Raw genomic sequence first — 26,965 nt, 5'->3', positions numbered from 1 at the left:
CTTCTGAGAGATACATTACCTTAGCTGCTTTATCTGATTTCAACTGTCTGACTTTATCACCCTGGGCTGCTATTTTGTTATTAATATCAACACCAGACCCTCCTGTGGATGATGTAGCTGGTGGTGCTCCTGTGGAAGGAGGAACACAGCCTGGTTTCCAGTCAGAACCAGTAGCAGTTTTGTATTCAATTTTCAATGCCAGGAGAGCCTTTACTGCTGTGTCAATGTCAGCCTATTTTAAACATATTGATGACTTATCTTTACAAAATTGAGTTGGTTGAATAAGGGATGATTTCTAAAAGCTTTCAACAACAACAAACTATGTATAAGTGATACAACAATCATCAATTACCAAAAAAATAATTTTTACTATTTGTATGTTTATAGGTTTTAAAAGAAATCACTAAATCTATATTTACAAGCTTGCAGATGGTCGGAGTACACAGTTATTTCGTAGTGCATTTCTTTTAGACAATAAATGAAAATTAAAAAAATCCCACCTGTGCTTTCTCAATAATATTTTTACAGCGTGTTGTACTACTTTTGGGACAAATTATATCAAAATTATAGAGAACTTCATCGGCTCTAACTCAAAATATGGACAATTTTATGTTAAGGGGGTCTTTTGACAGCTTCCGAAGTGCCAAATTTTTACCTTTTTCAGCTGGACCTAATCACTACTTTACATTAATATTTATGACCCAAATTTTTTTACAGCGTCTTTCACCCCCTACTTGCTATATGAGGCATAAAACATGGAGAAATAAATTTGGAAAGGGTATACAAAAAATTGGCAAGTAACACACTGTCCACACTAAGGACTATATTCGTGGACAACGAAAATCAAAGGACGATAACTGTGTACTTGGACCAGATGTATTCAATATATTAGACCTTTTTACTAAATTCTTACTTTTGAAGCCTTGGCACTCTTAAGATCCCTGACTTTATTACCCTGGGCTGCAATCTCTTCATTCAGTTTTCCAGCATCACCTTTAACAGAACTTGTTGCTGAAGGCAGTGAGGCCTTTGGTAGGTCATCTGGTTTCCAGTCCTTACCAGTTGCAGACTTATATTCAGCTTTCAGGGCCAACAATATCTTAACTTCAGTATCAACCAACTCCTTAACATTGGGGAAAACATTTCATAAATTATAGATTAAAACAATAAAAATGGTTTTGAAAAATTGTAAATTCCACTAGTAAAAAGTAAAAAAACTGCAAGTATTAAATCAATCTTTACACCCATTTCAATTCAACTGGAATCAATAAAAATATTCCTCCCTAAAAATACCGATGATTTCCATGAAGTCCTTTCCTCATAATGGACAACAAAAATTCCCTTTCAAGTGCTCAATTTTGAAAAATTAGCTGCAAAAACAACTTTAGGACAAAACAATTGTGAACTATATAATGGTATTGTTTTGTTAAAGAATTCCTTTGGATAAAGTCATCAGCTGGAATTTCGAGCGTACAATTCTGTCATTATAATCAACTAAAAACATTTTTTTAACACTTTTGTATGATGCAAATAGTACGACTATCTAAATTATAATAATAATTGTTGTTTGAGCATTGCTGAAGTGACCACTTACCTTTTTAGCCTTTTCAGTCTTAAGATTTCTGACCCTTTCTCCCTGTGCTTTGGTCCTGTTATATAAATCTACTACATCAAAGTTAGATGGAGGGTTTTCATCCTTTGGTGATTTTTCTGCTGCTTTGCCTTTCTTACTCTGGGCTTTCTGTAAATACACCAGACTTGGCTATTAATCATTTGAAAATTATTTCAACAGAAGTGTATGAAAATATTTGCTGAAAAAACCCAACCCTGCATGTTTTTTTCTTCTTCAATTTTTAATAAACCAATGTGCTTTTTTCATCTCTGATTTAAACTCTTTTATGACAATGGGTGCATAATTTTTTTCACTTCAACTTTGAAGTAGATACTTGAAAAGCAAGGATATTTTTCAAACCACCAAGCTCATAAAAGAAGTTTCAACATAAACAAGCCTATATTAATAGTTATATATTACATGTAATTACACCTTATGTAAGAATCCGGGGTTTTGATTGGTTGATAGCCAGTGTATTTTTCACCAATTTACTGTTATCAAATGAATATCGTTCACTTTTTAACGCTGCTGGGGTATATGCAAAAAGGATATGCCTTTTTCACCCTCTCTGCCGTGGTATTTGCCAAAAAATACTCTATCCGACTGGACTCTTGTAACGTCACGAATATCAATGCATTTTTTAACATTAACATTCGGTGTAATTAAACAGATATAGCATGTTCTTGAGGGGTATTTGCGAAAAATACCAGTCTTGAGAAAGAACTTCCCTCACCTTACGGCTCGCGAAATTTAAAATTCTCTCGACTGGTATTTTTCGCAAATACCCCACCTTAACATGATATATCTGTTCAAAATTGCATACCTTTTTATAACAAAAACATTTAATAAGTATTTTTTGGGATGTAAATTGATATTATTTTACTATATTTGAAAATTCCTAAGGAATCTGTCACACTTCTTTTGACTGATTTATATAGATTTACTGGCAAAACGTGGTTATTGTTATTTATTCACTTGCTATCAAAATTAAGTTTTTGACAAAAGGGCATCAGAATTGTCAAATATTGAAATTTCTATATTTCAATCTGAAATTTAAAATTTGCCATGATAGAGTAAAAATACTTTTTGTTTCCTTGATTATAAATAAAATTTTAATGTCATTCAATTAAGTTTACTTTTTTCAGTGGATTATTATGTAAGTTTTTAGTGTTGAGGGATGCAAATGTTCTCGTGTTCTTCCTTCATAAGAAATAATAAATAATGGAATATATAATACATATAGATTTATACCTCTTTAGCACTGCCTTCCTGTTTATGTTTAGAACCAGCTGTGGGCATTTCTTTCTGATGACCGTCTGGGATATTCAGAAGTACACATGGACCACACTTTCCAGTGAAGACACTGCAACAGAACATGTTAGTTCATTCAAAATAAATACTGTTAAAAAATTAACTGAGTTTAACCATTTGAGTTGTTTTTAAGTTAACATAAATTAACATGCAAAAACCATGGTGTTCATACCTGCCAAGTTTTGAAAGTGCCCATGGGGGTTTTAGTGCACGACAACAATTTCAAAGGTTACAATTCTTTGCGACGACTATTTTGCGTGTGCTGTTTTGTGGTCTAGAAAAAGTGTCATATTTGTAAGATGAGCTTACATGCCTTTTCTAAAGTTTATTTGCATGATTCTAGTTATTATATATCAGTAGAAAAGATGAACAGGTAGCTACAAGACCAGGAATTAATTTCATGTGTAAGGATATTAAATAATTGTTGACTTTTCTAATTTAAAATTATGCACAAAGAAAGACCTTTATCAGGTTGGGAACAACACCTAGGGGTATCCCCTCAATGTAAGGACATTAAAAACCACTTTTTAAGTAAAAATGAGCACATATTCTAATATTCATATCATTTGAAGAAACTTTTCCCAAAGAATTATACATCTTATTATCTATCTGGTATAATATGGTCAACACATGTCATCTATCTGGTATAATATGGTCAACACATGTCCAAGAATTTTGGTATGTTCTTGGCCTAATATATCATGTATATCTTCTTTATTTTTCAAAATAATTGGACCCTACATTTAGAAATGTTCTTCTAAATATAATGTCAGAATTTCCCATTTTTAAGTTAAATAAAAATCTACATTTTTCATTTTTATTTTTCACAGAAGTAAAATGCCCCCTTGACTAAGGGAAATCCCTCATTTAGGTGATTCCTCATGTGGGGTTTTTTGTTTTGTTCATTTGAAAAATACATATCATTTGTTACAGCAAGAGTAATATCAATAAATTAGTGAATAAACTACTATTTATTATCTTTATGGTAGTACTGCATCATTGAAGTTTGTCAATCAGCCATGCTTTTATTCTTATTCTGTATAAGAACCTCCTTGCAGGTAAAAAAAACCATTTGCCATGTTCACGATTTAAAAAAACAAGTTCAAAATCTAGGATGTTAGAACTAACTCGAGAGAAGACGGTTTTGATTGGCTGATTAATTTGATCATGAGAAACATAGAATTTGATTGGCTGAACACAAATGTCTTCCTTGGACACAGCTCAAAATCGGGAACCGTCATATTTTTCGTGTAGATTTTCACAAAATCGTGTTTTAGAGGGTTTTTCACGATCACGATTGTGCTATCGTGACAAAGGGTCAAAATCGTGTAATACACGCCTAAATCGTGAAAGTTGGCAGGTAAGGGTGTTAAATAAGTTTTTCAAAGAACTAAATTACAGAGAATTTCAAAATTAGGACATTTTTTATCGAAATTTTTATAAGACTTAAAACAGGATCTTTTGATTTGCTTAATCAAGGATTTTTTTAAATCTCAGTCTGTAAAGATGCAGAGGTAAAATCAGAGGGAGAAACCAAGACCATGCTATTTGAAAATGTCCCATATCTAAAACAAGCCCTCATACATATCCAAGGTTATGACATAGACAAAGGATTTGAAGAAACAGTTACTATAGCATTAGCTGCCTACCTGAAACACATTGCTGAATTGACTATAAACATATAAGCTGTAGAAAAATTATCCATAAAAATCTTCACTTGTAAATTTAGAAATTATTGCACTGTTTTTTATCATTCCAAATTGTGATGGGAAATGTTTTGCAATTTTATTAGCATTATGTGTATACCGTATTTATTCTATTTAAAGCCCCCCTTCATATTAACGCCCCCTATTGAAAATCGAACTTTTGACTTCTAATAAACGCCCCCAGTTTGTAGTTAAAAAAATAAAATTGAAACTTACACATTACAATATTGCAAAGACATAGACCCGGTCACTCAGAAACATGAAACGAAAAATCAATAATGCCAATGTTTTAATCCACTCCGATAATACAACACAGTGTGTACAAGTTCCAAAAATAGATCTGTCAGTTACACAGTACGCTATTGAAGTTCAACGTTATAAACAGGCATGCATTTCTAAACTAATATTGAATAAATTTATACATCAAATGTTATTGTTATTGCACGCTTGTTCATTCGAAAATTTTAACAAATTATTTGATGAGGTCACATTACCGATAAACGCTATTTGAAGATTATGGAGACAATAAGAAACACGTGCATGTTACTACAGTCTGTTTCAACAAAATTCAGGTAAAAGTCAATGAAGTAAGGTACAAAATTCGTTTCTCTAATTGACGCCCCCTTTTGGAAATTGTCTTCGCCCCCAGGGCGTTTATTAGAATAAATACGGTACATGATTTACAGTTATTTACCTCACAGATTCATATGGCTGATCACAGATATAATAGCCTCTCCTCTGGAGCTGGATTATGTCCCCTTTCTTTAGATCTTTCAAACATGGATCTCCATACATTACATTGTCTTGCTGAAAAACAAATTAAAGTATTGAGTTCCAAGGTTTCCCGCATTGCACATATTTTATCTGTTCAACATTTCCAAGGGAAATATTTATATTTTTTGTTTTAAAACTTTTTATAATTGTCTTAGAGAAATGAAGGATTGACAGCAAATGCACTGCAAATTCCAATAAAATTAATATATAGGGAAATATCTTTTTTTAAATAGTTTGCTCAACACTCATTTTTAAATTGTCTGAGGCATTTCTGATATACATTAGGGAAAAATTGTATATGTGAAAGTACTAACAATGCAATTTTCCATATAATTAATATTTTCAAGGGCATAAAGCTTTTAATTGATCAGAACTGATTTTTGAACTTGTCTGAGACATTGCTGATATAAACTGATTAAATCTTATTAAAATCAGACTTAAGTTTTACATTTTATGAAATCACTCTCATATTTTTCAGATAATCGTCTTTTTTTAAATACATAAATATAAAATATATAATATATAAAAAAATGACATTTATAAACACCATATTCCAGTAAAGATATTGAAAGAATTACCTTAGAGTTCCTGTTGACATACTGTTTAAAGTCCTCCCCTTTGGCAAGTATAGGTTTAGTTATAATGTGGTCATACTGGACACAAACACATGGAATGAAGGGAGCCTTGTCTGTTACAGCTAACCATGTGATCTTCTGAGTCTTCTTAAAGTCCTGAAAGAAGACCATATCATTTTACAACCTTAGTACTTACAAATGATTAGGAAAACTTTCGAAAGAATATAATCATGCATCTAAGATAAGATCCATTTATAATTATTTGACACATAAAATGATACTTTTAACTGTGCCTTTTCACAGCTGGATGTAGTTATAATAAAAGAGAATAAGAAAATCATGAAAAATAAATTACTGTATCACTGTGTACAACACTAAAAAGGGCTATAGTCCAGTCAAACTAAGATTTAACCTCAAACTAATTGCATCAGAAAATGTTTTAGTTCTAATCTATATCTCTAAACTCAAAATCAGCATTTTTAGTTTCCTATGAAAATTAACATTGGCAGGGGAGACAACTCCGCAAAAATGAGTCTTTTTTTTTGTCTTTTTTTGGGTTAATTTTCTTGAAATTTATGTAAAGTATGATATTTTGATGGGTAATAAGTTTGTATTTGACTAAATTATATATTCTCCTACTCATGAAATGTACAAAACAGAAGTGTTATGGGTATTTCTATTTTTTTTGGGTGCATTTTTCATTAAAGAAATTGCAGATTTGAAGCTTTGTGACCATTTTGAAAAAATAATGTGAAAATTTGGTATTGTTTATATCTATCTGTATATTATATTTTTTCAGCATCTTACTTGTCTAAAGAAACTTTAAACCACAAAAAGAAGAAAACATGCTAAATTATTTTTATTAAATTTGAGATTCTTTACCTTGACATGTTGAAAAATTCAATAAATGGTCAACTAATGAATTATGAAATCTAGATTATAGCTTGATAAAAGATATGAAAACCCCTATAGAGTTGTTTGTTACACTCTAAAGACCGCTAAAAAACAAAAATCAATACATTCCGATGAATCGAAGCGGTAAAGTTATAATTTTGTATCAATTTTTATAGATATTTCTGCCTTTTTTGAAAGAGTTATCTCCCTTTTCAATGCAAATCTCCATAGGAATTTTAATTGGTGATTTTTTTTAGTCTTCCTCAAGTAAAAATTTTATGAGACTTTTTTCTGTGTATATTTGGGGTATAATGCTAAAGATTAAAACTTAAAAATCTTCTGTTGCAATTACTTTAAGGTTAGGGTCAAATTTATGCTAGATTGACTGGACTACTATGCGCAAAATTAAGTATCTGCAAAATCAAGCTGATTTACAATAGTTTTTTTAAAAGTTAGAACTAATAAATTACATTTCAACCAAATTCAGTTTTTCAAATAACTCAATTTTGAAAGCAAACCATAAGAATAAAAATAAATTAAAGGTTGTGTATTTTCCAATATTATACTTGGTAAATATATTTTTTCTCAACTCATGAGTACATTTACACCAACCTTATTATCCAAGTTCAAAACAGCCTCCATAGACTTTACTTTTCCATTTTCTCTGAAAAGACATAAAAATTTAACATCAGCTAATGAAATGATTTAATTTTTGTATTCCATTTTAACTTTAAATTTTCAAACGCTAGAAAAATTGAATGAAAGAAAGGATATCCAAACAGTAACTATAAAAGGCATCAATAAACTAATTTGATACAATTTATTTAAAGACAGAGTTGAGTTTTAAAAGACTACTTACTTGACAATTTTGGTGAAATTGATGTTTCCCCAGTTGACAAATGTGACCATTTCTCCCTCTGATATTAACTCAGCATCAGCGCCCTCTATATATATCAGGGGACTATACCATGTATCCTTGTCTCCTATTTCTCCATTCTAAAATAGTAAGGCATTTGTCAGCAACAAACAAATTTAGAATTCATTGATTATTTTTGCACTGATATTAAAAATTTATCATGACTATTTAAACAAAGCTCTGATATAAATCAGGAATATAAGGCATGAAGAAAAAGTCTGGAAATCTGATTTGTCGGACTGACAGATGGACAGACGGACAGAGTGCAAATCTAATATTGCCTTAGACTTCCTCAGTAGGGGACTAATAAAACCCTGTTTGATAAAAACATGTATTAGGTGAATTAGATGGGTTAACATTATCAATTAAATTTGTGTAACCTCATTAAATAAAAGAACTTTTGGGACAGTAATTGATCATTTTGAAAGGTATCCAGGTTTATCCAAAAAAAATGTATTCAGACAAAATAAAAGTGCTTGATTTTGATGTCTGTTCTTTTTTTGGAAAATATAACTTAGTTTAATTTTGAGGCAATAGTTATGTTTCCTCAATTCTACATAGATGATTGGATATTTAATAATTTCTTAACCTAGCATCAGCACAAATCTTCTATATTGTGACAAGGTTTTAGATAATAATTCTGTAATTCATTTTTGAAGGAATGAAATTTCAGTAGATTAAAGAACAGATAAGTTACCTTTGGATGTTTAGGAACTTGTTTCATACTCTCTATGGCTCCTTTCATTGTGACAGGAACTACATCATCTTTCAACAGAGCCGTGTACCTTGGTACAATGGGATCTATTACCTACAAGATTCAAACATTATGGTCAGATCATATGTTTTCTTACATCATTTGAATTCATATCATGCATGCTTTTTCAATGGAAATTTTGACGTCACCATGCATTCTTAATAGCATGAAAACCCATGAGGCGAGGATACTATCAAGTAAGATGATGGGTGTTTTATTTTTAACAATGATTAATATTTTTCCATTCTAGTTGTTGCCATTGATCTTTTTGTTCATTAGGCATGATTATAATTAAAGGACATGTGGGTAATGTATCATTAGAAAAGACATCTAGATGTTAAAATAAAATAGACAAGTGTCCTATTCATATGACAAGCTTAAGTGGCTCAAGTTAAGGGCATACAATACAAAACAGATCTCCCATTTATTTTCCATGGAATTTTGACACATAGTCAGTATGATATGCACTTTGAATTATGCAAAGAAAAAATACTTATATTTCAGTTTAAAATTTGCATATTTCATGAAAAACACATAATTTGAATTTTTAATACTATTGGATAAAATATCAGATATGCAACCCGAGTTTTTTTTTCAAGTTAATAATTTTCTCAAATTAAGAAAGCAAAGAAAATTTCTGATGAAAAAATTTAGAATTTTTGTTCTGATTTAACACATTTTGCATTTATAGGTACAGCAGTTTAAAAGACTTCTAATTTTACACTTATAATTCTTGGTGAAAAACGCTCAGAGCCTAGTTTGTACCTATTTTATATGTGTCAAAGTACAACAATATGATCTATCTATACATGGTGTACTGATCAGTAAATATGCTTATTCTTTACAAACCTTCTTATTAACAGACCATATCTTGTCCCATTCCATCATTACCACAGACCTGGAAGAACCCTGTTACAAAAAATAACATTTTATCTTTATATCATGTTTCATACAATTAAATTCATTTTTATATAACATAATACAGTGAAACCTGTCCAAACCGAACACCCACGGGACTTTGCGTTTTGTTTGGTTTTCACAGGTGTTCAGATTGTAGAGGTAAAAGGAAGTCGACACCCAAATAATTTTGGCATTTACTGACAAGGGATAATAGGTGACAACAGACAAGTTTATTTTTGTGTTGATTTAGATGTAAATATAAAAATAAAAGAAGATGAAGATAGACGTTTTGCTACATTTTTGTTTATAAATCAAACACCACTCCGTCAATCACGCTTGTCGTTGGGAGATGTCCGACGTGGAGCGATTTTGCTTTTTATAATTTTTTTCTCAGCCGTTAATTCACTGACCAATTCAGAATCACAGTCACTGTCAAATGACGATTTCGTAGTTGAATCGGGAACATCATTGTACACAGAGTTATCGGACTAAACTGGTCACCCGTTGATTGATACTTCGGCACACGATAACAATGAAACAACAGTAGGGGTCCAGTTTATTTTCGGACTTTATCCTTGCTACATAGCTAACGGAAGTCTTCGGGAGCATTCGAATCAAATATATAGGGCCTCTAAAGGGAATCCAGCAATCGAAATCCATTGACCTTGTTGTGTTGCACAACTTCTTAATCCAGTGAAAGGCTTTAAAACTATTATTTAATGAAACAGTTTAGCTACAGAATGGCAGTTACGATTTTGTGGCCGTAATTATTTGAGTAAGGTGCATTTAATTGATCTTAGGGAAAGTTCCTTTCTTGTCATTATCGGCAATGGGGGTAGCTGACCAGTTTAACGTTTCTTTACAAAACAAGAGTGCACACACTGAAATGTCTCGCCTTCTTTACTAATCATTGATATTATGTTGATAGTCCTAAGTATAAAGCTTTATTACAACTGTCACATAAACTTAACATTAACCAAGATAGCTAAACAAAGACCAATGAACCATGAAAATGAGGTCAAGGTCAGATGAACCATGCCAGGCAGACATGTACAGCTAACAAAGCTTCCATACAACAAATATAGTTGACCTATTACTTATAGTTTAAGAAAAATAGACCAAAACACAAAAACTTAACACTGTGCAATGAACCGTGCAATTGAGGTCATGGTCAAATAAACCTGCGGGACTGACATATAGATCATAATATATTTCCATACACCAAATATAGCAGACCTTTGGCATATAAAATTAGATAAAAAGACCAAAACTTAAAAACTTAACTTTGACCACTGAACCATGAAAATGAGGTCAAGGTCAGATGACATCTGCCCGCTAGACATGTACACCTTACAATCATTCCATACAACAAATATAGTAGACCTATTGCATAAAGTATGAGAAAAACAGACCAAAACACAAAAACTTAACTATAACCACTGAACCATGAAAATGAGGTCAAGGTCAGATGACACCTGCCAGTTGGACATGTACACCTTCCAGTCCTTCCATACACCAAATATACTAGCCCTATTGCTTATAGTATCTGAGATATGGACTTGACCACCAAAACTTAACCTTGTTCACTGATCCATGAAATGAGGTCGAGGTCAAGTGAAAACTGTCTGACGGGCATGAGGACCTTGCAAGGTACGCACATACCAAATATAGTTATCCTATTACTTATAATAAGAGAGAATTCAACATTACAAAAATTCTGAACTTTTTTTTCAAGTGGTCACTGAACCATGAAAATGAGGTCAAGGACATTGGACATGTGACTGACGGAAACTTCGTAACATGAGGCATCTATATACAAAGTATGAAGCATCCAGGTCTTTCACCTTCTAAAATATAAACCTTTTAAGAAGTTAGCTAACGCCGCCGCCGTAGCTGCCGCCGCCGGATCACTATCCCTATGTCGAGCTTTCTGCAACAAAAGTTGCAGGCTCGACAAAAAATCACTTTATACATGGACACAGATATGCTAATTAGTTTGTAATAACAACTCGCAAGTTCATTAAACATCAAATACCCTCAGGGGCCATCCTGTGTTTGTTTAATTAAATCATGCAAATCATTAATAATATTTTATTGTTTTGATTGGTATTGATCGATTTTGACAGGTAATTTTTAGATACAAATTTACTAACGAGCCTTCAAAAAGCGTTCGGAATTTGGTGTTTACAGGGTTCGGTTTACCCAGGTTTCACTGAAGAACATTTTTCTCAAGACAGCTTTACAATTTTTCTTTGACAATATATTATTCTTCTTTTAAGAAAGAAAAACCCTTAAACCACAAGAGTGCAGTAAATCATTAATTTTACTTGCCAATTCTATGGCATTGAAATGTTAGCTGCAAGTTAGAGAAACTTATTCCACATCTCACAATGAAACATGATTTCAATCAAATTGATGTTCTATGGAATTCTTTACAGACAACCCAAGCATAGCTATGCTAAAACCATTTATCTAACAGTACACAATACTAACCTGAGCTACGATAAACTGTTTTAATCCCTCTACTGTCAGTCCTCTTCGAAGTACACCTCTTACTGTTGGCATTCTAGGGTCATCCCTGTAAAATGTCAATAAAGTAAGGGTAAAAGAATCATTAGTTTTGTGATGTGCAGTTCAGAAATAATATTCCAAACAGCTCAAATTTACATGAAAGCATAGAATAGATCAAATACAATATCTATAATGAGGCATGATCACTCTTTATGGATACCTCATTCATAAATTATTATGTGATCTTTACTTAGATATAAGAAGATGTGGCATGAGTGCCAACGAGACAACTCTCCATCCAAGTCAGCAAATTATTGTTCTATTTGCCAAATTTAGTTCTTTAAACAAGGACAGATTGTCTTGTTTGATCATGGCTTCTCTTGCTTGTTTTTTGCACCATTAAAATGTGGTTTATGACACTCTGTTATCAATGAATGGATTCTAAAACATGTCTTACACTGCTTAAACAACTGACTTGATCTGAAATTCTTCTGACATTTGGTATGAAAAGACATTTAACTGAGGTTTCTGACTTTGAGTTAGAAACTGTAGTTTTCTTTGCAGTGTTATTTTGGTCTGATGTACAACTTTTAATTTTTATCTTTAGCTTTGGTGTTTACAGTGTTCTTCAGACTTATAGATATAATTGCCCCCTTGATATCTTTTTAATTTTATTCAACCGTCAAAAATTGTTAAAAACCTCCTGATAAACTGCTTAGAAAAGTGAATAGCCTTACCATCCATCTACAATTCCCTCATTAACAAACCAGGTCAGTTTTCTCTTAGACAGTACTGTATTCTGAAGATTTAATCTGCTGTACTCATAGATATGGGGTTTTCTTAGTTCTGTAATTCAAAATTGAAAAATTATAATTATAGTATAGACTATATGAACAGAGTTATAATTGCACATGCCTAAATGTCTTCACACGTTCATCCACTTTAACCAAGAATAAAAAGAAAAGTAAAGAAGAATGTGTTTGAGGACACGAATGTCAATACTCAAGCTTTCAAATTTTTCAACTTAAAATGGAGCATACAAAATGCAACTCTAGAAAAGTATGCGACTCATTGTCAAAAATTGACTGTCTGCTAGTTTTTGTTCTTTCACTTGTGGATTAGTTTCATAAAATTTGGATAAGAAATCATTTAGGTCTGAGTGCTGAAACAAAAACAAATTGGCAATATTCCAAGTTATAAAGATCATAACTCTAGAACAAAAAGCGACCCACCCTCTTCGAGTGAATTTGCAATATATATATGTCTGACAAGTGACATAGTCCTAACTCTCAACTTTACACTTCAAAAGTTAGTTTTAATGAAAAAAATTATTACGGAGTAAAATGACTTACTCAGTGCCTCTATAAACCAGAAGTACTGATCATCTCTGTCATGGTACTCTGTGGTTCTCAGAGCATGTGTCACACCTTCTACACTATCTACGATTGGACAGGCAAAATCATATGTTGGATACGCTCTGTAAAACAATTATCAAAATTGAGTCTTTAGTAATATACAAACACAAAATATTATAGAATAACTTTATATATTCACAGGTCAATTTTTTTCCAGAATTGATAATAAATGTGCATTTCTATTTCTGCAGATTTTTTACTTCTTGCAATTGGCATTATTCTTAAAATACACTATCATATTTGTTTCATTATAACATTGTATCATCCCTTAAAATGGTCATTGTCTGACTCCCAAGTTTAAGAGGCCCTGATATAGTATTACACATTTCTTACTTGTATTTGTTTCCAGTTTTCACATGGGTCTCATTTTTACACCTATACATTGTTGGGTCCCTCAAACAGCCATTGTCTGACTGCATGTCTAGCTTGGCCCTGACACAGCATTTTAGTCCAGAATCACTTCCTTTCTTCATCTCCTCCCACATTTTTAAATTCTTCTCAACACCTTTAAAACAAAAGGACATCAATTAAATACTCTATTCATCAAATAAATATCTTGCAAAACATAACTTCTACTACAACCATCTCAAACCAAAAACATTTTTTTTCTAGTTACTTTAAGTTATACAGGCCTATCATGAAATTGTATTCAAAAAAACATTATCAATGTTCAATTTTGAATAGAATCTTACAATATTTTTTTTATTTCACCATTTACAAAAGTAGACAACAATCTTATAACTTTTTTTAAAAAACACAGTTGATTCATATCATTCAAACATAACCAAATGATAACAAATATAAACCATAAATCTCTTTTCCAATCAGAAATGGAATTCACACATATACCAACCTTTTTGACTTTTGGATTTTTTGTGTGGTTTGATTGCTGTTTCATTAAGATGCGAGGGCCCTCATGGGGTTTTTGATTATGTGATTACTTGGCCGTTTTTTTAATGATTATTTGATTATTAAGCCAAATATTTCATGATTATTTGATTACCTAGGACTGTATTTTTAGTTTATGATTATTTGATTACTAAAGATAAGCAAATATTTAATGATTATGTGATTATATTGGCAAAAAAATGGTGATTATGTGATTACTAGGACCCCCCCATGAGGGGCCTCAGATGCAATTTCCATCTTTTTATTCAATTCTTTTCTATTCTCTACTTATATAATACATACTGTTTTTCCTGTTATCATTTTCTACCCTTTCCTCTCGTTCTTTTTTCATCTGCTCAGGTTCAGTATTGTCCACGTACGCTTTTCCTTCTTTAATCATCTTGGTACACAAGTCCAGCATCAAGTCAAAATGATCTGACGTGTGACTGAACTTGTCATACTTAATACCCAACATAGCCACATCTTCCAATATTACCTAAAATCAATTAAGAAATCAAATTTAATTTCAATAGTTTATATCATTTCATTAATACCTTAACTTCTTTTTTTTTAAGTAAAAAATGATATTTTGTTCTGTTTTGTTTTGTTTGCATGTAAAAATCTTTTAACAAAATTTCAAATGTTATGATATCAAAGCAATATGTACTGTAAGTTAACACTGTGAGGTAAGCAGTAAATTATGTTATGGTATACTTTGGAAAACAGGGTATGTTATAGCTTAGATTGTATTTTAATGTTCTATTACTTTGTATGTATTTTTTAAGTTTTCTGTTTCCTAATCCTCAAGGACTCACTGCAGGTAAAGAGTAACAGTCTCCTTGACTTCTCTTATTTGAAAATGATCATGAAAGAGTCTATTTCAAACAATACAAACTATCTTTAAAAGCTGTGCCTTTACTGAATGAGTGTAAGCTTGCATGTGTCAAGAGGGGAGATTGAATAAAACCGAGTCACCTATTCATTTACCGGTAACAAAATATTCTTTACAATTCTTCAAAATATGCTTTTGGAAAAATACAAGCACACACCAATTATTCAAAGCAATTGATTCACACTTTCCCTATACATTTCTGTAAAAGGAATACATGTACTTTAACTGCATCAATTAAACATATCATACACTATAAAGGGCATATAATTTCTAGATTATACCTGCTCAAACTCTGATGATTCTTTAGCTGGATTTGTATCATCAAATCTCATAATCAACGTTCCTTTGAACATTTCTCTGTAGTAATAATTCAAAAGGGCTGCCTTAGCATGTCCAACATGTAAAAATCTAAAAAGTAAGATAATCAAATGTGAAGAAAACATAAACTTTGTTTGATATTTCACATCTCAAAAGAAAAAAAAAAACTCTTTTTGTTTCTTCCATTAAAGAATTAATATACATCAACATACAATTATGAATATATACATATTTCAGCTACTGATCTAATTCCTTTGCCCAGCCTTATAGATTCAAGAAGATGGATAAACCCAGACATACATATTTTAATGAGCAGCCTCGTTTATATATGTCACTATCAGGATATGTTCAAAGGAAACGATGATCAATTTCATACATATTTATTTACCTTCTGAAATTCAGCAACATATCTTTCAGGGTTTGTGTCATCAAACCTCAATATGTATTTGCCTTTAAACATCTCCCGATAGTAATAATTAATTAATGCTGCTTTACCATGTCCAATGTCTAGATATCTAAAACATTTCACATCTACCAATAGTAATAATGAACTAATGCTGCTTTAAGATGTCATAAAATAACATTTCACCAAATGGGTTCAACACATAAATGTTGAAATTTAATTTCTAGCTGTTTGGTAAAATTCTTGTGGCATGCTTAAATACTCAACATTATTCAATGTTTCATAATCATGAAATTTTCATTGGTATATAAAATGTATGTCTAAATTGAATTAAGTTAACAATAACATCCACTTACAAAAATAGAGACCTCTAATGTCAGTACACCATAATTATATAATCTCCACTTACCCACTTGCCTCTGGAGGAAATCTAACCACAACTTTTCCCATTTCTGCTCCTGGGAGGTCAACAAACTTTCCTTCATCTTTCTTAACCTAAAAACATCAAAAGGTATACAATGTTAAAGTTATCTTTGGAAAAATATTTGTAGTTGACATAAATTGCCATTTTCTTATATAAAAAGGACCATAACTCCTGAGCAGTAATCATAAAAATCAGCAATATCAAACTTGGCCTCCATTAAGTCATCAATAACAATATATCAAAATCTGAAAAGTATTGATTGAACAGTTTATGGGAAACTGTTGGCAAACAACCTCAGCACACAGTATTTTAACATTTTGAAAATTGGATTTTTCTACCTGAAGACATAAAAACAAACATGACATGTTCAGTAAATTTCATAATTATACTTTGTTCCTCAGTCCATTAATCTATCAGTTCACTTTCATCATCATTTAAAAGTAGCAGAAATCAAAAGTTTCAAACAAATAAATGTAAATTAATTGCCTTATATTTTATGAAAATAAATATTTTTAGTATATATACTTACTGAAGACTCTGTCTTTTTATCTTTTCCGCCTCCTCCTTTGACTTCAACCTTAGGGGTCTTTTTCATGATGGACGAGAAGACAGGTTGTTCACATAAATATTTATAATATCTCTTGACATTAACTGGTGCTTCTCCACTGGTATACAACTTCTGCCATGCACTATTACCTAAACATTTATATAAATATTTGTTATCAGACAAAACAAGATGATGATGCAATAATCATGAAATGATATCTAGATATGAAAACAATGGAAATCTGTTTATCTAGATTTGTGCAATGATCAATGGGCAAGGCATAGTCAAAGATAGATAGAACCTGATAAGCTTAAGTCTTGGACAGTATATTTGGTCTATTAGTTTTTACCAGCTTTCCATTTCAGTTACTGTGAGTTCTTTTAGATTGATACTTTGTGGTCTTTTTACTTTGCATTGTTTTTGCTGCTTGCTACCAACCTGATAAATCAAGCCATTTCTACCTGATTTTCACACTTTGTTTTTATTTTGAAAAGTAGTGTTCACAAATATGTTTTAACAACCCCACATTCTTTTTGTCTCTGTCTTAAAGTCAGAAACCAAATATTCAGTGCCAGTGGTTATCCTTGCCGGCTTTCTGTTTTATTTGTTTTTCTTTTATTGTTTTGTCATAAATGAGGCTGATGATTTTCTCCTTCCAATTGTTTCACATTTTGTCATGTCTGTTGTAGCAACTATATGGTATGTGCTGTGAGAGTTATAATTGTATGATGACTCTTGAGGTGGGGGAGTGACAGGACTGCTTCCTTTTGGGTAATAGACTAAGCCAACTGTAAGTGATTGAGTTAGGGTAGTACATCTTTAGCTCAGTCAGTTAAAGCACAGAGGTCCTGGAGGAGACAATGTGATTTTCTTATAACTTATAAGAAACATTCTCACCAGTTACTATACAAACCAAAATGGCAATTTCAATTATATTTCAATTATATCAAAGTTAAGTCCACATAAAACAATTAACTTTAACATACTATGTAAACATTCCCAAACTGCAAAATCAGCAATGGTTACACTATGACCAACCAGGTAGGTGATTGGTCCTAACACTGTATCAAGGTAGACAACTGCTGAAGTAAAATCATTAGCACATGATAGTCTCCCTTGAGCAAATAGCAACCAATGGTCAACCTACAAATATAACAATAGGATATAATTGGTAATGGAACCACATGATTCAAGACACTTGGTACCTTGTCAAACATTTTAGAAATGTTTGCCTTTTGATACAGTCAAATTTTCCATAGTCATTTTAAGGATTCATTCTGATTCACATTAGTCATTACAAAAAATAAAAACTAGAGGCTCTAAAGAGCCTGTGTCGCTCACCTTGGTCTATGTGCATATTAAACAAAGGACACAAATGGATTCATGACAAAATTGTATTTTGGTGATGGTGATGTGTTTGAAGTTCTTACTTTACTGAATGATTTTGCTTCTTACAACTATATCTATAATGAACTTTGCCCATTAGTAACAGAGAACTATATTTGGTAAAAATTTACATAAATTTACCAAATTAATGAAAATTGTTAAAAATTGACTATAAAGGGCAATAACTCCTTAAGGGGTCAATTGACCATTTAGGTCATGTTGACTTATTTGTAGATCTTACTTTGCTGAACATTATTGCTGTTTACAGTTTATCGCTATCTATAATAGTATTCAAGATAACCAAAAACGGCAAAATTTCTTTAAAAATTACCAAATGGAGGGCAGCAACCCAACAACCAGTTGTCCAATTCATCTGAAAAATTCAGGGCAGATAGATATTGACTTGATTAACAATTTAACTTCTTGTCAGATTTGCTCTAGATGCTTTGGTTTCATAGTTATAAGCCAGAAACTGCATTTTACCCCCTATGTTCTATTTTTAGCCGTGGCGGCCATCTTGGTTGAATGGCCAGGTCATCGGACACATTTTTCAAACTAGATACCCCAAAGATGATTGTGGCCTAGTAGTTTCAGTGGAGATTTTGTAAAAGATTACTAAGATTTATGAAAAATGGTTAAAAATTGACTATAAAGGGCAATAACTCCTAAAGGGGTCAACTGACCATTTTGGTCATGTTGACTTATTTGTAGATCTTACTTTGCTGAACATTATTGCTGTTTACAATTTATCTCTATCTATAATAATATTCAAGATAATAACAAAAAACAGCAAAATTTCCTCAAAATTACCAATTCAGGGGCAGCAACCCAACAACCGATTGACCGATTCATCTGAAAATTTCAGGGCAGATAGATCTTGACCTGATAAACATTTATATCCCCATGTCAGATTTCCTCAAAATGCTTTGGTTTTTGAGTTATAAGCCAAAAACTGCATTTTACCCCTATGTTCTATTTTTAGCGGTGGCGGCCATCTTGGTTGGTTGACCAGGTCACGCCACACATTTTTTAAACTAGATACCCCAAAGATGATTGTGGCCAAGTTTGAATTAATTTGGCCCAGTGGTTTCAGAGGAGAAGATTTTTGTAAAAGATTACTTTAATTTACGAAAAATGGTTAAAAATTGACTATAAAGGGCAATAACTCCTAAACGGGTCAACTGACCATTTTGGTCATGTTGACTTATTTGTAGATCTTACTTTGCTGAACATTATTGCTGTTTACAGTTTATCTCTATCTATAATAATATTCAAGATAATAACCAAAAACAGCAAAATTTCCTCAAAATTACCAATTCAGGGGCAGCAACCCAACAACCCATTGACCAATTCATCTGAAAATTTCAGGGCAGATAGATCTTGACCTGATAAACATTTTTACCCCATGTCAGATTTGCTCTAAATGCTTTGGTTTTTGAGTTATAAGCCAAAAACTGCATTTTACCCCTATGTTCTATTTTTAGCCGTGGCGGCCATCTTGGTTGGTTGACCGGGTCACGCCACACATTTTTTAAACTAGATACCCCAATGATGATTGTGGCCAAGTTTGGTTTGATTTGGCCCAGTAGTTTCAGAGGAGAAGATTTTTGTAAAAGTTAACGACGACGACGACGACGGACGACGGACGACGGACGACGGACGACGGACGCCGGACGCCAAGTGATGAGAAAAGCTCACTTGGCCCTTCGGGCCAGGTGAGCTAATAAAAGGGAATCAAAGTGCTCTTTTCTATTTAGGAAATGTGCAGAAGATATGATTTCCTACTGAAACAAAAGATACATTTGAACCTCTACTAAAATATAATAATAATGATGATGATATGCACAAACATTGTGGATTTGTCCTAGTCATGCCTTGCTGGGTATTTTACATTGCCCAGAATGGCTTTATTTAAATTACTTTTATTTATTTATAGGAACCAATATTTAAATCCAAACCACACATTCCACAACAGAAAGAATTGTTTTTCTAATAGAGACAACTTACCTCAGTTTTTTCAACGGCTGTATTTCCTTGAATACCAAGTTCTGGAAAACTTCTTGCCAAAAACCGACAGATTGAGTGGTTTGTATTGAATGAAGTGTTCCTAAAACATAATATCATTAATTGGAAGTTTAAAATTCAATCAGGCTATTTTTTGTCAAAACAAAGGGTATTGTTGAATTATGTTTAAATTTTTTCTGCATTTTGCAATGACATACTTACATGTAGACAAAAAAAAATTGTATTTGTTTTAAATATTTTGCCCTACAAAGACTGTTGATATAACCACTCATCTTTGCCAGTCCTCAATACACATGTACATGTTGTATTGAAATCAAGCAAAGAATTCTACTTGACAATAAGTCAGTCTTGTACTTGAAGTGAGTTCAGATTTTAACCATGTTAATCCATATGGAGGCTTCTTTATGACTTTGAGATGAAGAATAGCAATAAAACATCTATTCCCCAGGCTTTGGGTTTTTGGTTGTCTACAGGGATTTTGTGTTAAAAAAAGTCCACCATATCCCTTCTTTTATAATATCCACAATGCAATCACAAAAAATGTGTTATGTTTCTGAAATTTGTCACCTTAATTTTAGTTATGAGATTAATTGTGATCAGGATTCGAGCAGAACCTGCACTTAAAACAATTCTCAAATTAATCAATCCTGCAGATTCCAATGGTTACTTTCCAATACTTACAACCAAATTTAGATAAGGATTTCAACTCTCCGTAATGACAAAAATCTATATATCAAATCATTTAAGTAGAATTTTCATTCATTATTCTTATATCTATACTATAATAATTCTTTCACAAATAACAACTTAGAATAAAGTATATAATAAACAATTTTTGATGTGGATAGTCCCGTACCTTGTATCAAAATTGATTCTCAATGTCTGCAGATGAAAATTGTGAGGAATTTCATGTCTGGCTTACATTTATATACATCTTATCACTAACCAAAACTTATCCAATATCACTGAACTAGTATACATTTTTGTTTAGGGGCCAGCTGAAGCACGCCTATGGGTGTGGGATTTTCTCGCTGCATTGAAGACCAATTGCTGGCCTTCAGCTGTTATCTGCTCTTTGATCGGGTTGTTGTCTCTTTGACACATCTCCCATTTCCATTCTCAATTTTATTATTAGATTAAAGTATAAATAATAAATAACTTTTCATGTGGATAGTCTCAAAGTTGATTCTCAATGCTGCAAATGGAAGCAATTCCACATAGAAAATAATTGTTACAACTATAAAAACTTACTTATCAACTACCAATGATGTATTATTTCCAAGCTCGATCTTGACAGGTTTTCCTGCTTTCACTACAAACTCTGCCGTCAACAAGGCAGCTGAAATAAATCAAAACATCACTCAGCTGTTAGAGCAGAATATATTATATATCAGTATAAGAAAAGTCAGCTGAGATGTCCTGTTTCTGAATTTGGGGGAGGGTTAATTTTTAAATTAACTAGTCCATTCTAGTCCAATGGACTAGTAGCCTGAATAGATTTTGTTTGCAGACTGGTCGGATTAAAAAGGAATAACATACCAGGAAAGCTGGCAATTTTTTAATCAACCTGTCTTTTGTTCATAAAAGCCATCACACATCATAATACCTAGTTATTATTATTTTGTCAGTAGCTGATAGTTCAATCAAAAATGAATCACTTTTTAATTAGCCTCAGTGTCAAATTATTCCCTGTTGTGGTAAAATTTGGCAGAATCAAATTTCCAGATACATGTAGTATAAACATGATAAACATGATAAATGAAACATTCCAGAAATTCAGGTCCCTAAAATTATACTGAGCTTGATATTTTATATTCGAAGGATGTGACATACATTTTTTGTACATGTATCTAAATCCTGAATAACCATTTTGAAATTAAAAAACTTTACCCACCTGAAATGGAATTGTATCTTATCATGCTTATCTTATCATTTCTTATGGATATTCCTGGATATATTTTGCACCAATATCCAGACTTAACTAATCGATCAGATCGGTAATCGAAACACTAATCGATCATATTTGATCAGTACTTGATTGATGACTTGAAGTTATCGATCAGTAATCGATCAAACTCTCTCGGCAATATGCACACAAAAAGAAACCTTGTATCATTGCAAAATTGTTAAACCGTTAATGAAGATATCATGTCAAAATTAGGTCTCAAGTTCTGCCTAAAATTCTGTCTCAAAATGCAGACGAAAAAATGGCTTCAGCATTGTGACGACTTAGGATTAGGCGTCACAGAAAAAAAGTAGCCTTTCAAGAAGTCATTAAGATAGAGGTCATAGTGATTTGGACTACCCTTTTCCATAAGAAGAACGAGTTGGTAGGAGTAAATTCAACCAGAGATAATAACTTTTTTAAGAAGTGGGCGAGTAAATAGAAAGCAGGACGAGTTGGTGAAAAAATTGGCAGTGTTGCAGGGCTTTCAATAAGTTTAGAAGTAGGAGGATAAAACCCAAAAATAGGAGTCCCATCAATGCGGACGGCGAAGCCGGCCGCGGCGACGAGCTTGCTCGTCGACCTACGGCCCGGGTCTGGGGCCCGCTTAAGGGCCCCAGAATTTTTTTTTAAAATGGTGCAAAATCCTGCATTCTGGGAGTCTCCTGGACCCTGTTTCAGTCCTCTCAAAACATCATTTTTTTAATGAAGATAATGTAAATGTTTGATTAAAATTTGTAGCATGGTTGGATATTCTGTAAATATTGATTACATTTATAAATGCATTTGATCCAGACTTCAACTTAAAGCTTGTATTTGAAGTTGTTTGAGAATAGCAATGACATGGTGATAATATAGGGAAAGATCCACATCCAATCATATTTATTCATTAATAAAATTTTATTATACTTGAACTTCTTGAGTTGATTTGTATGATTTTCATTTCAGGTATAAAGGGTGAAAAACTGAAAAGTATCAATTCTTCATCTTATGTTTTACTGCCTAATATTACCAAAACTATGAATTCAACTCTAGTAAATTATATATAATGAGTAAAATTTGATGTACCCTAAATACTTTTTACATGGAAGGTAAATTATAAATTATCCCAAGACTTTATGTAAATTTGTAATTTGAACTATGATCAATTATGAACATTCACAGACAAGTCAAGGTAAACATATAAAAAAAAGAAGATGTGGCATGATTGCCAATGAGACAACTATCCACAAGAGACCAAAATGACACAGACATTAACAACTATAGGTCACTGTACAGCCTTCAACAATGAGCAAAGCCCATGGTGATAATGATTATGTCAGATGATGGATCTGCTTAATTAAAGAAAAATATAATTGATATTGATTAAAATCTTGTATTTTTAATTGGCTTAACATTGTTGTTTCTAAAAGTCAAAGTTGCTATCATCCTCACTCTCTTCATCACAGTCATCTGATTCATTAGTAATCCCCAGAATTGATGCCAGTTTAGAAATTGATGCTACTTTGTCTTTAACAAGTTGTATTTCCTGATCATCTATTTCAACCTGTACAGAAGCATCTGCATGCTCTGTGACACTTATATTTTCGGTTTCAGTTGTCTTGGGTTTAGGGTTTGGCAGTTTCCTTCTCTTTTTCTCTGTTTTGAAATTGGCTACACATTGCTGCATAACTTGATTGGTCTCCAAATCATGTGTCACCTTACCATTGATATTTACATGAAGCAAAGTTTGTAACATATCTTCTTTCAATGACGATCTCAGTCTAGTTTTTATTCTCTTTATGGCACTTGCACCACGTTCAGGCCATGCATTGGAGACGGGCAGTGACATAAAAATTTCAATGAAGCATAGCAGGTGACTGAATGAATGGTAGCTTGCTTTGTTGACTAATAACTGCTGAAGAGCCCATTGTGTAGGAGTTGTACCTGTCATACTCATTGGTCCTTCTGAAATTTCTTTTGGGATGTTGTGTTTGTAGTTTAGAAGCTCATACTTAAACAACCCCCAGCTAGCTAAAACTTCATCTCTGTAGTCCTTTCGGTCTTCCTCTGTTTGGTGTGAAATTGAAAAGTGATCAACTAATGTTTCAATTTTGTCTACCCCGTAATTTTTAAAATACAGTGCATCTCGTTCAGGTACAAGCATTGGGTTAAAAACATCAAATGCTGTCAACACTGGCAAGACGTTTGAAAATCTACTGTCAATATTTTCTTTTAAAGCTCTTACATACTTTTCTAGAAAGTTTTTCAATTCCTCCAATTGATGAGGAGTTGGTGTCAATTCTACTGACTCATATCGACCACCTTCTTTCATTTCCTTTTCTATTTCATGAATTGGCTCTTGTGTCTTAACAAGGTCATCTAATGCATCTGTAGTAAAGTTAATAGAGGATGCTATGCTTGAAAAATTAATGTTCCCTTGCTGAAATGCTCTACTTAGTGATGCTAGTTTTGGTAAGACATGGTGCAAAATTATTGTAACACCGAGAAATTTAACAGTATTCATTTTCCTCAATAGACCATCTGCTGTCGGGTCTTTCTCTTTTAAATTCCTTAAAGTTTGAGTTATGGCAACAAACTCATCATACACAGATTTGATAGACTGGTCAAAGGATAACCACCTTGTGCTGCATGCTTTTTTAACCTTTTTTGTCAGACTCTTTCTGGTGTTTTTTGGTAAGTCTTTTCCATGTACAGCATGTAATTCTAACTGAACTTTTGTAAGGATGGCACACCGTTTTGGAGAATTTTCAAAAAAAGTCCATAACTGTCTTAATATTCGTTCTAAATCAATCATGTACTTTATGCTGGTATTAGAATCTGTGCATGAGAGTGCAAGTCGGTGACATATACAGTGTATGGAAAGCAAAGATGGGTTGTCTGTTTTTAAACGAGTGGCAACACCAGACTTCTTGCCAACCATCACACTGGCGCCATCAGTTACTAAACTTGTACATTTTTTCAGATCTAGGTTATTTCTTGTCAGTACTTCTTTAATGCATTTATAAAGTGTTTCTGCATCTGCAGAGGAGCTGTTTTTCAAAACATTTATATTGTCAAGAAACATTACTTTCGTGCAACCTGTCGTTGGTTGGACATATTGAATAAAAACAACCATTTGTTGCACCACTGCGATATCAGTAACTTCGTCAGCTAATATTCCGTAGCTATTAGCACTACGAATTTCTTCTAGCATCTTTTCTGCCATTGTTTTACCAACTAAAAGAAACATTTCCCTTTCAGTGCCAGCCCCTGAGTAAGCAAAATATCTCATTTTTTCTAAACCCATTGTTTCAACTAGGTGCAGCAGAGACTTTAATTTGCTTGATGCAATTTCTTCTTTCATGAGCCAATATATCGCATTAAATACTGCCAATAAAACATCATCACTAGCTTTTTCCTTTTCTTGTACTTCTTTATGGAAAATTGACACCCTACTTATGAGCTCAGCCTCGATTGCAGCTTTGTGCATTTTTGAATTTGAATGACCATATATAGCCGGTTTCTTTAATCTATTACTTGGATCTAGGTTGAAGACTTTTGACTTATTTTGTGTGTTCATAGTGTCATGAGTTCTACAAAGTAAGCAAAACATGCCTTTCCCCTCAGCAAAAACAAGCCACCATATTCCTGTTTGCTCACAAAAGGAAAGCTCTTTGTTGTGAATTCTTGTGTGTGGAAATTTGTCTCTAAAAGCTGATTGTCTATTTATCTCGTTTACCGTTAACTTTGTGCAGCCTGATTTATTGCAAATATTGTACTGGTGGAGATGTTCCTCTTTGAAACTTGCCTTTTCTATCATATCTAATACAATGTCTTCTGAAATCTGGTTGTATTTTTGGACAGCAAATATCGGTTGACTACTGACTGCAGATTGGTTTTCATTATCTTTTGGGACAGTGGATCCAATCTGACAACAAACTGAAGACTTCTGCTTGTTTTCTCCTTGCAAGTTGATGGTTGATACAGAGTCAGACTGACGACAGACTGAAGACGGGTTTTCATCTTGAAAGCCTTCAGAGGTCGATACAGTCTGAGTGATGTGACTGCCGACAGAAGACTGGTCTTCATCTTGGTCAGACTGACAACTGACATCTTCAGTTGTCAATTGATCTGAAATAGAAGAGGGGACCACTATATTTTGGTACAATTATAGCACTTTTAAAATCCCTTTTTATAATATAGGAAATTAGTCAATGCGGCTTTATGAATTAATACTATCAGGAGGCTGGCCTAAATTACAAATATATGTGTTTGCTGTTCGCTTACTGATCCGTTTGATGATTCACACCCCTCTAAAAATATTGATTTTCTGAAAAAAACATTTTAAAATTTTATTTAAAAAAAAATATTATTATTTGCCCCTTAATAATTTTGTGATTATTGTGCTCTTTGAATAACAATTGAAAAAATGTTAATGTTATTGCTTCACTACATGACTGACTCACATTTTAATTTCGTGAGTAGGGGAACAGCAAACAAACATATGTTTGGCCTTCTCTATTATTAATTTATAGGACATTGATAAGGACTATGTATCTTATTTCAATAGCTTGAGTATTGTTACGGCAGTTACATATTCTCAAAACATAACTACAAATTATCAAGTCCCTTTAATCAATTATTTTTAAAAACATACACATTTGTTTGAAAATAAATTAAATAAAAAGAAATGTAATTAATAATGTTGAATTGTGGCTTGAATATATTTCTTCATTTGACTTGAAACAGAATTATATGATTGTTAATGTATACATGTAGAAATATAT

The 26,965-nt window shown here is 32.5% G+C and overlaps 1 protein-coding gene across 2 annotated transcripts in view; it reads right to left on the bottom strand.

Moving 5' to 3' along the window:
- Positions 1 to 26,965, bottom strand: part of LOC139514680 (bifunctional glutamate/proline--tRNA ligase-like) — a 52,310-nt gene that overhangs the window by 22,966 nt on the left and 2,379 nt on the right. The window contains exons 2-22 of one of the 2 annotated variants that reach the window (XM_071304173.1): positions 21,503 to 21,590; positions 20,234 to 20,333; positions 17,827 to 17,983; positions 16,823 to 16,989; positions 16,279 to 16,364; positions 15,430 to 15,556; positions 14,560 to 14,752; positions 13,702 to 13,873; positions 13,306 to 13,430; positions 12,691 to 12,799; positions 11,936 to 12,020; positions 9,392 to 9,451; positions 8,486 to 8,596; positions 7,732 to 7,868; positions 7,485 to 7,536; positions 5,982 to 6,134; positions 5,324 to 5,436; positions 2,864 to 2,975; positions 1,595 to 1,741; positions 914 to 1,123; positions 20 to 232 (exon numbers count right to left, since the gene is read on the bottom strand). In XM_071304173.1, coding sequence (XP_071160274.1) covers positions 20 to 232; positions 914 to 1,123; positions 1,595 to 1,741; positions 2,864 to 2,975; positions 5,324 to 5,436; positions 5,982 to 6,134; positions 7,485 to 7,536; positions 7,732 to 7,868; positions 8,486 to 8,596; positions 9,392 to 9,451; positions 11,936 to 12,020; positions 12,691 to 12,799; positions 13,306 to 13,430; positions 13,702 to 13,873; positions 14,560 to 14,752; positions 15,430 to 15,556; positions 16,279 to 16,364; positions 16,823 to 16,989; positions 17,827 to 17,983; positions 20,234 to 20,333; positions 21,503 to 21,590 — 2,717 coding nt within the window. The remainder of the gene's footprint in view (positions 1 to 19; positions 233 to 913; positions 1,124 to 1,594; positions 1,742 to 2,863; positions 2,976 to 5,323; positions 5,437 to 5,981; positions 6,135 to 7,484; positions 7,537 to 7,731; positions 7,869 to 8,485; positions 8,597 to 9,391; positions 9,452 to 11,935; positions 12,021 to 12,690; positions 12,800 to 13,305; positions 13,431 to 13,701; positions 13,874 to 14,559; positions 14,753 to 15,429; positions 15,557 to 16,278; positions 16,365 to 16,822; positions 16,990 to 17,826; positions 17,984 to 20,233; positions 20,334 to 21,502; positions 21,591 to 26,965) is intronic. The other variant, XM_071304174.1, reaches the window with a different exon arrangement.

The sequence above is a fragment of the Mytilus edulis genome, chromosome 3 (genome assembly GCF_963676685.1).
Source record: "Mytilus edulis chromosome 3, xbMytEdul2.2, whole genome shotgun sequence".
NCBI lineage: Eukaryota > Metazoa > Mollusca > Bivalvia > Mytilida > Mytilidae > Mytilus > Mytilus edulis.
This window is presented reverse-complemented; position numbering and strand designations above follow the sequence as displayed.